General features: G+C 46.8%; 2 protein-coding genes across 7 annotated transcripts in view; one reads left to right on the plus strand and one right to left on the minus strand.

The window, feature by feature from the left end:
* The window catches only part of EIF2AK1 (eukaryotic translation initiation factor 2 alpha kinase 1), a 30,796-nt gene that overhangs the window by 16,789 nt on the left and 618 nt on the right, over window positions 1-13,389 (plus strand). For 4 of the 5 annotated variants that reach the window (XM_042922509.1, XM_042922511.1, XM_042922510.1 and 1 more), the window contains 4 exons: window positions 2,391-2,491; window positions 8,421-8,535; window positions 9,014-9,096; window positions 10,175-10,408. In XM_042922509.1, the coding sequence (XP_042778443.1) occupies window positions 2,391-2,491; window positions 8,421-8,535; window positions 9,014-9,096; window positions 10,175-10,408 (533 nt within the window). Of the gene's footprint in view, window positions 1-2,390; window positions 2,492-8,420; window positions 8,536-9,013; window positions 9,097-10,174; window positions 10,409-13,389 lie in introns of those variants that run through there. The other variant, XM_042922513.1, reaches the window with a different exon arrangement.
* On the minus strand, window positions 3,037-7,081 carry ANKRD61 (ankyrin repeat domain 61). 2 transcript variants are annotated; one of them, XM_042922517.1, is made up of 3 exons: window positions 6,798-7,081; window positions 5,765-5,862; window positions 3,037-4,147 (listed from the first exon to the last, which is right to left on the minus strand). In XM_042922517.1, exons 1-3 carry the CDS (start codon window positions 7,011-7,013, stop codon window positions 3,202-3,204), a joined length of 1,260 nt encoding a protein of 419 aa, XP_042778451.1. In that variant the 5' UTR covers window positions 7,014-7,081; the 3' UTR covers window positions 3,037-3,201. The 2 variants fall into 2 exon arrangements, with proteins under 2 accessions (XP_042778451.1, XP_042778453.1); XM_042922519.1 differs by having other exon boundaries at window positions 5,765-5,859; window positions 6,798-7,080.

Consider the following 13,389-nt stretch of genomic DNA (forward strand, 5'->3'; position numbering starts at 1 on the left):
AAAACTGTCATGGTCGTCATAAATAGGAAAAGTCTAAGGAACTGTCACAGACCCGAGGAGCCTCGTGAGACATGGCAACTAAATGTAATATGGTGTCCTGGACGGAGTCCTAGAACAGAGAAGGGACATTCAGTAAGAACTAAGGAAGTCTGAATAGTTTGTGGGCTTGTATCAGTATTTGTGCATTATTGTGACAAATGTACCATACTAATGTAGGTGTTATTAAAGGGAAACTGGGTGTGGGCTAAGTGGGAGCCATACTATCATCTCCATTTCTCTGTAGATCTAACATTGTTTTGACAAGTGAAGTCTGTTTTTTTTAAAAAGACTGTTGTCTGAGACCACACAGTAATTTTTACATAATTGGTATTGGGATAGGGTTTGGCCTTTGGTATTTATTTGAAAATTCTCTTGTCGATTCTGATGTGTATTCCGTTACCAAAATTGGGGACGCAAGAGACCGGGTTTTAAGTAAAGCCTCAGCTAAATACCGAGTGTTAATCATTTGCTGTTCACTCTGGATGACACTGTCACCCTTTATTTGGTCTAAAATATAGGTCATTTAACCCACCCAGAATCTTAGATTAGCTTCCAGTGAAGGCAGAAACATAATGCCTCCCTCAAACATTTCCTCGACGTTCGCCGCTTCTTTGGTTTACCATGTAATCAGAACCTGGCACGCTTTTCTCAGTTCAGTCGTGGCAAGGAGTAGGCAGGGTGTTTTCAGTGCCCTGTTGGGTTGTATCCGTTGCTGCACAGGCATCGTGGTGATATACACAGATGTTTCTACAAGAAGAATGGCTTATTAAAGTTTGTATGGAGTTGTTGAGCTTTCAACTTCCGTTTGGAAAATAAGTAATGAGTCCCTCATGATGTATGGGATGTCTCCGATTTACACCATCCAGGACAGTAAGCCACCATCCAGGACAATGAAAACAGGGCAAGACCGTGTATGATATAGCTAGCTAGCACGATACATATTTTTCTTCTAAAAATACTTTAAAATACAAAGGTTTTACTCTGTAGTACTCCGGCACCGTGTGCGTTCCTTCCTGTCGCGTGTAGTTTTACAGGAGCCATTCCCAACAGTCCAGAAGTGATAGACCCCGGTATGTATCCTGCCTCTAGCACTCACTGGCCATAAGGCTTGGGTCAAGTCAGGGGGCTGTTCTCTGCCTGTTTCCTCCCCTGTGAAATGTGGATCGGCCCATGTGATCGGGTTTGAGGAGTGAAGCAGTCGGTGTGAAGGGTGCGGTGCTGAGGGAACGGAAAGTGTTCTCCCTGGATCGGGCCCGTGTGCGGCACCGAACCCTCTAGCTGGGGCCCGAGATGGGCACCTCTTACCGACAGACCCAAGGAAGGTAGTTGTTCCGAAAGGCTGTGAAAGCCCCAAAGCCCTCCTTCATCCCTGTGGACAGGGGGTCGCGGCCTCGGTGTGAGGGGCGCTGGTAGTAGAGGTGCTTGTGAGTGGTACCCTTGAGCACACACCCACACACACACCCACGCACACAGTTTTCTGTCTTCTCAAGCACTGGGCTAAGGACTTGAGCTTCCTGAGGTACATGCTAGCTGGTGCAAAAGGGGAGCGTGGGGTAGGTGAGCTGCGTAACGACGTAGGCTCATCCAGGAGAAGGGAGCCTGTCTCGTGTGGTGCTTGAAAGTAAGCAGTCTGTTTAAGGTTTACAGTGGCTGACAAGAGAAAAGCTATTAAGTTCTCGTTACGATATTCACCAAAATAGCTTAGCTGGAAAACTCCAGGATTTTTGTCCTTATCAATTTCTGTTTTAGTCCTACAGAACTTTCCCGCCCTCTAAAGTTAGGTGTTACATCTCATGGTAATAGATGAATTAAATTATTTACTTTTCCCTATACTTCATTTTTCATGTGTTAGTCAATTTTGGAAACTGCAGCATTGCAAATGTCCACATAATGGAAGCTCACTCCTCAAGCTAGCCTAATGTATCTGTTTTTTATTCCATTATTTGTAACAGTGTCTCTAATCCGCAGTGGGTTTAGGACACCAAATTTATTAGCTGTGAGGGATGTCAGGGGTCGAAGAAGATTTAAACCTAATTTAATCTAGCCACCTGATGCCTGAAGAATGGTTTGCGAGGTAATTAATACAGGGGCTCTTGAGTGAAATTAGTGACACCAATTCTATTCACTAGGGTGCTGGTTTGTGGGTTTCTTAGCCACCTGAGGAGCCCTTCTTGTCTAATTTCTAACCGTTTTGGAATGTTGAAATTCCATTTGTTGAATGGAATTCCATTTTGTTGAAAATCTGAACGATGTTAATGTGTTTAATGTATTTAGAACTATGTAACATTGAGATGTTAATGTAATGAGTTAAAAGACAATTAGAGAAATAAAACTTCCTCTTTTACTTGAAGGTCCCTATGTTATGGCCAGTGTTGCAACAAAAATTTTTCAAGAAGTGGTGGAAGGTGTGTTTTACATACACAACATGGGAATTGTACACAGAGATCTGAAGGTAAGTGGAGAGGCTGAGTCGTTGAAAGCAGCAGTAATTTCGTATCAGGGAGGACGTGGCATTGGTTCTTTGAATTAGATGGAATTATGTATCCTCTTTCATTTATCTAGAGGATTATCATTATTTTTATGTAAATCATCATCCTATAGGTTCCGAACTTTAGATTGAATTTAAAGGCAGTGATCTTTGGGCACTCGAAAATTCTCCCTGGAGGATTAGTACTGGTTTTCCAGGTAGTAAGTGTGCGGAGTACTAATATAATTGAGGACATTAAATGTATTTAATGCGGACAAAAATCCTCATAGATTATTGCAGCCTTAGCGGTAAAATCTGTTTCTATAATTGTGTATCTTCAAGGGAATTTAATATGGCCAATTTTTTTCTGCTGTTTAAAAAAATCTATGCTTATCCTGATATTTAATCACAACAGGCTATCAAGAAAGAACACGTTTACCTCTTTGGCAGAAGAGTTTTAAGTGGCTTATTTTTGAACAAAAAGTTAAATTGTGGAAAATGTATTTAAAAGAGTATTTGGGAACAAAAAATTTAACGTGCAGATCATTTTATTTTTTGAAAAAAGTTTAGGAACCAAATGGTTTGTACATCCGGGATGTGCAAGCTGATGGGTTCAGTGTTGCCCGGGTATGTGTCTTAGCCAGAAACCGTGCGGTGAGTTACTGAAATTCCATGGCCTGTGCCACTTGGGGGTGCTATTTCAGGAGGTAAGCTAAGTCATGAAAGCCATATACAGAATGCCACATCTTCGCGGGGAGAAGTCGCTTCAAGTGCCCTTTGTACTTCTCACCGTAAATATTCCTGAGGTTCCTTTTGCAGATGTCCTGTAGGGATAAGGGTCTTTGAGATAGCTTTATGAGGGTTTCCCTTAAGAGGTGGAATTCTGGCAGCATGATTCCCGCAGGTAGAATTCCGTGGTTATTGGTCAGTCTCAAAGGATAAGAGCGATGAAGTAGCCTGGCCAGAAGCTCCGTGTCCCTTACGTTGGAACCGCGCTGAAGGTACATGTAGATGGGAGACTCCCCGTTTCTTGTTAATAGGTTGACATTTGCTTCAAATTCGAGCAAGAGATTGATAATTGCCTCTCTGCCTCCAAAACACGCCTCATGGATAGCCGTTTGACCTTCGTGGTCCCGGGCGTTCACTTGGGCTCCGTGAATTAGCAGCAAACGGATGCAGTTCACGCCCGCGGCCAGCGTTCGGCCTGCTTTGCTCGACGCCGTGCACACCGCCAGCTTCAGGGCCGTGTTCCCAGTGGAGGAGATGACGCAGTTAACATCTGCTCCGCAGGCAATGAGTGTTTCCATCATCTCCTTGTTGAGCATGTCTGCAGCCGTGTGAAGGGGCGTCATGCTGGATTCATTAACGGCATTGATGTGGGCACCATTTTGGGCTAAAATGGAGAGCACTGGATAGGTCCCGTAGGTTATGGCCAGGTGGAGGGGGGAGTGTTTGTTGCTGTTGTCTACCCGAGCGTTGACTTGGGCTCCGTGTTCGCACAAAATGCGGAGACATGTTACGGCATCGTTCTGAATGTCTGTCAGGATCCTTTGTATTCTGTTCCCCGGTTTTGTCCACGTGGTAGAAATGATCGGCCAGTGCAGCAGCATCAGGTGAAGTGTGGTAAGGCCTCTTGTGTCCCTAAAATAGTTATTCATCACAGATTATACTGTACCCACGAATGTCTGCGCTATATCCACAAGTATCTACACTGTATCCACGAATATCTATGCTGTGTCAACGAATGTCTATGCTATATCCATGAATACCTACATTGTATCTACACGAAGAATTAGTTTTCAAGAAGGGAATGTCTGTTTGAAGTAACTCTCCTCAACTACTTGGAAGAAGTGTTTGGAAATCTGCATGGCCGTTTAGTCCTCGGGGTATCACGGCGTTTTGGGGGGGACAGGGTGCTGCGCGTCACAGCATTGGAGGGGCCTAGCTTCCTACAGCAGTTTCAGTTTTGTTACCCCTGCTGGGACTGTCCTCTCCGAGGCTGTATGTTGGTTAATCCTGTGCCCCAGCACCTCACACGGTGCTGTGGTTTAGCAGCCGCGCGGGAGAGTTCCGTGGGCCTGGGTGTGACCTGGTCTTAATGCAGAGCTGAGCCGAACCGGGCCAGAACCCCCGCCGGCGTGGCTCTTCGTGGCCCTGCATCTGCTCCCCGCATGTGGGTAGGTGGAACAGAAGACAGAGTCGAATCTGGAGACCCACAGCCCCCAGTGAGTGAAACCAGTTGGTCTTCACTCCCTGCGCCAACTCAGGAGCAGCCAGGGTTTTACAGCGGCCCCCGTGCGCCCCTCTGCTGAGGTCTCTCCGGGTGGCCTCCCAACTTGCTTTATTTGGCAGAGAAAAGGGAAGGCTTATTACGAATAGCTGACCGCTCTGCTGAGATTTGGAAATGACTTTCGGTTTGCGTGTATTTATGTAGCGTAAGGCCCCAGGCTAGGGAGGGATAGGGTAAAACAGTCTCTGCCCTTGCAGGCCTGACAGTCTGGCACGAAAGGCGTTTCAGTAGCTAGGCCAGAATTACCCGTGGGGAGAGTTCTAAGAGTTATGAGGGCCCACGGGGGCGGCCTGTGGTGGAAGGGTCGGAAAGGGTGCACCGAGGGGCCACTGTGGAGGAGGGGGCGCGTTGGTGACGTCCAGTCGTGGAAGGACAGTGCGAGGGTCTGCAGAGCTGGCCAGGGGTGTGCAGGAGTGAGCGGGGAGCCACACAGGTTGAGGGGCTCTTGTGGAACATGGTGAGGATTTGGGGCTTTACTTTGTTGTAATGTTACGGGGCCAAGAAGGTGTTGCTTCACTAGGCAGTATTTATCGGGCACTTAGTGCCTGGCATTGGTCTAGGTGGTGAAGACGGGTTGGGGAGCCACACAGCTTCTGTTTTGTGAAGCGTACTTTCTAGGGGTGGGTGATAAAAAGAAAATCCGTTGTGTGTTTCTGTTTACTTATTTTTCACCCTAGCTTAGGGTGTTAAACTCCTTGAGGGCTGCGACCAGGACTTAACGCATTTTCCACAGCATCATTGCTGAGCGCTTAATTCTCAGGACACTTTCAGTGGGCTGCCTGGTGTGCATTCCTGCGTTTCGGCCAGTTTTTCAGAGGCTCTCATCTAGACAGTAAGGAAACGGGCTCATTCAAGACCTAAGGATTTTGTAGTCCGTGACACCGAAGGATGGGTGAGTCCGGACGTGACCGGGAAGGGTAACCCAAGTCATGCGTCTCCTCACTTAGAAGTGATCCCTGTCCAGTTACCTTACTTCGGGGTCAGCGCCATGTTCTAGCAAACAGAGCAAACTTTGTGCCTTGCGGTGTTTGGCAGCCAGATGAATGGGGATGATGGACTGCGTCTGCTTCGGGAGAGAAACCGAAATACGTTACAAGGAGCCCTGTGCAGGGAGAAGTGGCCATTGTGTCAGCCTGCCGTTTTGGAGGAAATACGTGTGTTTAGTATCTCAGTTCGGTATTTTTTCTGGTATGTGCATGGAAATTTTCCTTCCTTTTGACTGTTTTAAAGGACCCCAAACCAGTGAGTTTCTTATTATAAAACCTGTGTTTTACATAAATGCAGATTTACCAAGGCAACAGAAATCACTTACTGAAAGCTTTGGAAGTTGATTCTTGTGGGGAGCTCACAGGGGAAAGTTAACGGTAATTGCTACTAAGTCACTTAGTCCTTAAATTAACCTGCAGGGTGATTGACAAGTACGGTTTTGTGTTTTTTCCTACTTTGCCAGAGTTATAGTCTCAGGAGTGACACCCACATTTCCGGGGTCTCAGAGAGAACGTGGCGTGTGTCCTGTGACTCGTCTAGCTGTTTATGCCGGTTCTTAAAATGCATATGTATGTAATCAGTGGCTTCACAGTGTGACAGCAGGATGAGGGAAGAAGGTGGGGTAAGGGAGAGGGTGACTTTTTGAAAAAATAACTATAAAGGTAATTGTATAAAAATGTAGAAAATGATAAAGCATATGTAAAAAGGGGAAAAGTAATCCCTTCACACAGCTGTCATCACCATATCTGAGAGGATGGCATCAGCGTTGTGCCAACCAAATGCATTCTAGTCTTTTCGCGTGTCCGTGTGCGTGTGGTAACTAGAGGGGGGGGTGGCACGTCGACTTAGAAGGGCCTGCTCTGGCCATGCGGTGCGCTGGGGGTGACCCGTGGGGCTGCGGGTGTGGGGGGGCCTCGAGGAGCCCGCGCGAATTAGGTGGTGGGCCTTCGGAGCAGCGTGTCTTTTCCCTACAGGTGGCTGAGCAGAAAGCGGGCGGGGGGGGTGGGGGGGGACCTGGTTCAGAAGGAGTCGGTAGCTGGTGGAGTTGGCCAGAATGGTCATGGGCTGGTTGACGGGGTGGCTTCTCAGGAGCACCCGGATGGCCGCACAGTCCTCCCTCATGATGGCCTCGTAGAGTCTGATGTGGAGGGCCGCGGCTGGGCCTTCCTCCAGGGGCTTGGCCCCGTCGGCCACCAGCTCCCTGCTGCCTCTCTTGGTTATGTTTCCCATGAGCAAAACTTCAAAGAGTAGGGACTTGGAAGTTCAGGGGACACTTGTGACAGAATTGGTCAGTTTTAGTCTCATTATGACCCCTTCAGTTCCATTCTAGAACTGTGAAGGCTTGTATCTGTAATCAAGGTTCACTTTTCTATCAGGCTCAACTTTTTAAAGCTTTGTTGTTAGGTCATACAGTGGCAGATAGGAACATGCTTTGGGGACTTTTTTCAGTCACAAAAACATAGCCAAATTATCATCGTGTGCAGGAGATCATTTCTGTGTTATTCTCCATTTGGCGATAGTTAAAAAGAAAGAACAAAGCTAAAACAGAGGAATTTATAGGTGCAAATAAAAAATTAAAATTATTACATTTAAAGTAAGAAAAGCCAACTTTTAACCTAAATACGTTTTTTGTTTTGAGTCGAGAGCATCCTCCCCTCAGTGTGGGTGCAGGTCTGTGCCTGCACAGGACTAGTTCCATTGGGAGAAGTTTTGGGTCTGCACCGGTTGCTTAAATAGAGCTGAATGCGTCCCTTCACAGTCGCAGCCCTGGCTAACAGAAAAGAATCATCCAGGAGCTTTTTACAAATATCAAAATGTTCTCATTAAAAAAAGAAATCTGGGGCGCCTGGGTGGCTCAATTGGTTGAGCGTCCGACTTCGGCTCAGGTCATGATCTTGCGGTCTGTGGGTTCGAGCCCTGCACGGGGCTCTGTGCTGACAGCACGGAGTCTGCTTGGGATTCGTTCTCTCTCTTTCTCTCTCTGCCCCTCCCCTGCTTGCTCTTGCTCTCTCTCTCTCTCTCAAAATAAAAAAATAAACTTAAAAAGAAAATCAGTCTTTGGCTTGTTGGAGAAGATGATAGTTTTTAAAAGCTTCTCAGGGAATTCTGACGCTCAGCTGACCAGTTGTGAACGAAGTGTGCTCTGTGTTAGTGGTTCTCAAACTTGGAGTAACATGGGGACTTCTATTACTATTTTTTTGTTTATTTATTTTGAGAGTGTGGGGCGGGGGCAGGGGCAGAGAGAGAGCGAATCCCAAGCAGGCTCTATGCTGCCAGCCTGGAGCCCAATGCAGGGCTCGAACTCATGAACCGTGAGATCATGACCTGAGCTGAAATCAAGAGCTGGACACTTAACTAACTGAGCCACCAAGGCACCCCAACATGGAGAACTTCAAATAATGCTGCTGCTGCGTGCACCCCCAAGAATTCTAATTTTATTGGTCTGTGGAATGGCTTGGATATTGGGATTTTTTTTTAAAGCTCCTTGGTGATTCTAATGTGCACTTGAGTTTTAGAACCACTGCTCTAATTTTTCATTTTTGAGGGGCTCCTTGCTCCTGAGTTGAAAACTCTTAATGTCTATGCATTTTTACAATTTGTTTAAGAACAACAAGGAATTGTTCTGTTTGTTTACAGCCTAGAAATATTTTTCTTCATGGCCCTGATCAGCAAGTAAAAATAGGCGACTTTGGTCTGGCCTGCACGGACATCATACAGAAGAGCACAGACTGGATCGATAGAGATGGGAAGAGTAAGTTTATTTTGGTTGTGTTCTTTCCTTTCTATCTTTTTTTTTTTTTTTTTTTTTTTTTTGGCATTAAGGAAAAAAGAGGCATGATTGAACTTGTGGATATATTTTCTTAAATTTTTACAAATGTTAGAGACATACAGTGCAGGTGGGGGAGGGGCAGAGAGAGGAGGAGACACAGAATCCAAAGCAGGCTCCGAGGCTCCGAGCTGTCAGCACAGAGCCCGACGCGGGGCTTGAGCCCACGAACCGCGAGATCATGACCTGAGCCGAGGTCGGACACTTAACCGCCTGAGCCACCCAGGTGCCCCTGCGCTTAAAGAGAATCACAAAGACTTAATATAATAGCGAAAGTAAGATAAAAACAAAAAGCAACCATCGTTCCTTTCGGGGGCTACAGTGCCCTGCTCCGAGTCCGTGTTCTTTAGTGTAGACAGTGTGAACTCTGCAGTGTTTAAATGTCTGGCTTTTCCAATCGTAGGAATGCCCACGCACACTTCCAGAGTGGGTACCTGTCTGTACGCCTCCCCTGAGCAGTTGGAAGGATCCGAGTATGATGCCAAGGTAGTATTCGCTGCCTTTCTCCCTTTTGTTAGACGGAGTCTGTGGTCATAAGTAGCAGAAGCACAGATAAATGCGATGGCTGCTCTCGTGCAGAGGAACTGGGGAGATAACTGAGCAGGGTACCTTGTCTGTTACATCAGACTGCCGGAACAGGAAACCTAGCTTTTCAGCAGAGTCTGACGGCACTGATTTTTAGGCTACTTTAACCGCTTATAAATCCGTGGGTGTCATAAATTATTTTTGAAATGAGCCTTCCCTTTAGAAGGTCACTGTTAACCTCAGGATGCTAGAATTCATAGAAGCCTGTTTTAGCCTGCCTTTCTTCTGTTTTCTCAAAAAAATGCTAAATAACGCTACAGGGAACTGTGGTTCTTGATTCCCTTTGAAGTAGAATGAAGATACTGAAGAGTTTTAGTCCGTTTTGTTCCTTGAAGGAATGTAAAAGTAAATCCATTTCTCAGAATAACAGCCTAATAGATTTTCTTTCTTTTGATGAATCATTCAGCTTTTTAGTGACTAGGAATGAACTGTCAGAAAAAACCATGGCTGTTCCTAAAATCCTATCTGGCAAAGACTTTTCTCTAGAAAAACTCTTTCAGGCAAAGTAACACATTTTCTGCAGCTTGTTGAACTTCCCCAGAATGCTTAACTATGTCTGGAGGCAGAGGGGGCACCACCGGAGCAGGCCGCAGGGACACTGTGACCGCGGTAGCTGGGACCAGCCCTTGTGGGCTCACACCTCTCGCTCTGGCTGCTCCAAGCCTGGATTTGCAGGGAAGTGGTAGTATGGGAGTGACTGTGGGTGCTGGGGGTTACCCTGCCCCTCGCCCGGCTGTCCATCCTTTGTGCCCGTGGATGCCCCTTTTTGCTGTTGAAGAGACAGGGATTGTGACAGTACCAGTCACCTCTCACCCAGGGCCCTTGCTGCAGGTGGCAGACACGTGCCGCTGTGAGGGGTGAGTCCGCCCACTAGGTTTCCTTCCTCGTGAGGTCTGTGAACCATCCTTCCTTACAAAGGAAAGGGTACCCTCTCCCTGTGTGTTTCACCACTAAATTCCCTTTCCTCCGCTTTCTCCAGTCAGATATGTATAGCTTGGGTGTGATCCTGCTGGAGCTCTTTCAGCCATTTGGAACAGAAATGGAGCGAGTGCAAGTTTTAACAGGTTTAAGAACTGGTCAGATACCTGAATCCCTCAGTAAGAGGTGTCCTGTACAAGCCAAGTATATCCAGCTCTTAACTAGAAAGAACACATCTCAGAGACCGTCTGCTGTTCAGCTGCTGGAAAGCGAACTTTTCCAAAATTCTGCAAACGTATGTATATATGTGTTTTCTTCATTCTTTTTTTTTAAAGCAAACTCTGCCCAACGTGGGACTCAAACTCACAACCCCAAGATGAAGAGTCACGCGCTCCACTGACTGAGCCAGCCAGGTGCCCCTTGTATATAGATTTTTAATACTGGGGAAAATATGAAGCTTAAAATAGAATTTGAATTGTGAATCTGATTTCACGAGGAACAGTTGAGCTTAGAATAAGGTTTGTGGGAGCCAGACATTTAAACTCCTTCCCGGAGTTCCCAGTAACACACTTTTCATAGTCCAGGAAGCGAGGTGACCGCTGCCGACCGTCTACCGTAAACATGTAATTGTAGGCTGTGCTTTTTAGCCCCATCTTGCTAAGTCAAAAGGCTTTCTTTTTCTTTCCAACCGTGATGTATAACCTTTTCTAAATGATTATAACACACCTACTAGTAAACAGGAGCACCTGGCAAAGGGTGAAAGCAGGAATTCGTGGGGGGAGGTGGAGGGACGGTGGCAGAGACCGCCTTAGCCCGTCTACGATCCTTCCGCATGCAGGTGTGTGTCTGGTTCTCGGTCCTGTGATCGCCCCAGGACACCCCCCTTCCTTTCCTCCTTCCAGACACGTTACAGAGCCAAGCACCGTCTCTGGTCTGCGTGTACCGGGGAAACATCCGTTCTGTGTCTCTAGAAACTTTCTGAGGTTTAACGAAAGCTTGATTCAAAGATACGTTCGCAGATCCTCTAGCGCTCTGCTCCTCCAGGTGTGGGGGAGGGCTGGTGAGAATGCACAGGGTCTTGGGCTCCACCCCAGACGTGCCGAGTCAGAATGTGCGTTTAACAGGACACCCCGAGTGAGTCGCACACCCTGTGCTGGCGCAGTATTGCATTCACTGCTCTGGTCCTCACGGTGCAGTCTCCAGGCAAGCAGCATAAAATCCTCAGGAACCTGCTAGAATTCTCAGGCCCTCTCTGGTGCCCTGACCTAGTCCAAGAGAAGTCCCGGGGAGGGCGAGGGAGCAGCGGTCTGTGCTTAACATACACCCGAAGTGGCTCTGATGCACCCTAGTCTGGGAACTATTTGTGCGATCTGTTTAGTGGATCTGTTTCCTATTTAAGGCTTACTAATTTTCAAGTAAAACCGTGAATTTCACTGGCTGGAATGATAAACAGGTGGGTGTAGTACTTTGCCGTCTTTGAAAATAGCAGATGTGGTTCTTAAATTTATCTCCCCCTCCCATTTAAGTCAGATATTAGATGGGGCGCCTGGGTGGCTCAGTCAGTTAAGCGTCTACCTTCAGCTCGGGTCATGATCTCACAGTTCGTGGGTTTGAGCCCCACATCGGGCTCTGTGTTGACAGCTCGGAGCCTGGAATTCTTTATAATATAGCCTACACATGCCTATAGAGATAAAATTTGTACATACAGGCAGTCATTGCTTTGCGTGGTCATACAGACTAAAAATGACCATGCTGAGCTCAAACCATGCAAATGGATGTTAGTAGTCAATGGGAAGTTACAGTTGTCCCGTGACCTTTAAAAATGTTTCTCAGAGGGGCGCCCACGTGGCTCAGTCGGTTAAGCCTCCGACTTCGGCTCAGGTCACGATCTCGCGGTCTGTGAGTTCAAGCCCCGCGTCAGGCTCTGTGCTGACAGCTCAGAGCCTGGAGCCTGTTTCGGATTCTGTGTCTCCCTCTCTCTGTGACCCTCCCCCGTTCATGCTCTGTCTCTCTCTGTCTCAAAAAAAAAAAAAAAAAATGTTTCTCAGAGAGGTGCCCACATGGCTCAGTCTGTTAAGCATCTGATTTGGCTCAGGTCATGATCTCGTGGTAAGTTTGAGCCCCGCATCAGGCTCTGTGCTGACAGCTCGGAGCCTGGAGCCTGCTTCAAATTCTGTGTCTCCCTCTTTCTGTCCCTCCCCTGCTCATGTTCTCTCACTCACTCTTTCTCAAAAATAGTAAAAAATTGTTTTTAAATAAAAATGTTTCTCAAAACATTAAGACTTGTCAGTTTCAGATGTACATGGAAACGAAGCCAGTTGTAAAACTAGTATTTAGTGTACTGTGATTAAGAAAGTGTTCAGGAGTGGCGTGAACAGCGCCTGCTTCCATCTCCTAAGTAGAATTTAGGATACAGAATGAACGTCTTTTCTATGCCTTGGTGCCTTGTATATTCTTTTTGGTTTTTTTCTTTAACATGTATGTATTTAAAAAAATTTTTTTTATATTTATTTTTGAGAGAGACAGAGCACGAGGGGGGGCAGGGGCAGAGAGAGAGGGAGACACAGATTCCGAAGCAGGCTCTGAGCTGTGAGCTGTGAGCATAGAGCCCGATTCAGGGCTTGAACTCACAGACCGTGAGATCATGACCTGAGCTGAAGTCGGACGCTTAACCAACTGAGCCACCCAGGTACCCCTAACTGTACACTCCTTTCTAAGTTTGGATCGGCTCCCAACATTTTATCCTTTGCACTTCCAGTGTTGTGAAATATCTCCCAAGGGTTTTTCAACATGAATTTTGCTGTTACTTTCTCTGGGACATCTTTGTCCTTTTCCTCATTTATGTTAAGTCATCTTCCTGGGCCCTGGGGCTGCGCATCCCATCTGTCTGGTGGCGGCAGGAGCAGCAGCCCCACAGTCAGCTGTTTCTTCTCGAACATCGTTTAGGTGTGATATGGTTTCCCCTCCAGCATCATCGCTTCTCATTAGCTTGGGGCACTTCTGTCTTGGTTGGCTGGTTCCGTTTTCGGTTATTCATTTTATTTCAGTTATTTATTTATTTATTTAAAAAAGATCTTAATTTTTTTTAATGTTTATTTTTGAGAGAGAGACAGACTGCAAGTGGGGGAAGGGCAGAGATGGGGGGAGACACAGAATCTAAAGCAGGTTCCAGGCTCGGAGCTGTCAGCACAGAGCCTGAAGCGGGACCAGAACCCATGAACTCTGAGATCATGACACGAGCTGAAGTCGGATGCTTAACCAGCTGAGCCACCAGGG

Source organism: Panthera leo, chromosome E3 (assembly GCF_018350215.1).
Source record: "Panthera leo isolate Ple1 chromosome E3, P.leo_Ple1_pat1.1, whole genome shotgun sequence".
In the NCBI taxonomy this organism is placed as follows: Eukaryota; Metazoa; Chordata; class Mammalia; order Carnivora; family Felidae; genus Panthera; species Panthera leo.

Excerpts from the sequence above, each read along its gene's own strand:
- ANKRD61 (XM_042922517.1), bottom strand. The coding sequence starts at position 7,013 with ATGGGAAACATAACCAAGAGAGGCAGCAGGGAGCTGGTGGCCGACGGG. Across the intron at positions 5,863-6,797 it reads ACCGACTCCTTCTGAACCAG|CAGACGCAGTCCATCATCCC; the intron begins GTCCCCCCCCAC and ends TCTCTCCCGAAG. Across the intron at positions 4,148-5,764 it reads GGCGCTGACCCCGAAGTAAG|GGACACAAGAGGCCTTACCA; the intron begins GTAACTGGACAG and ends TAACTATTTTAG.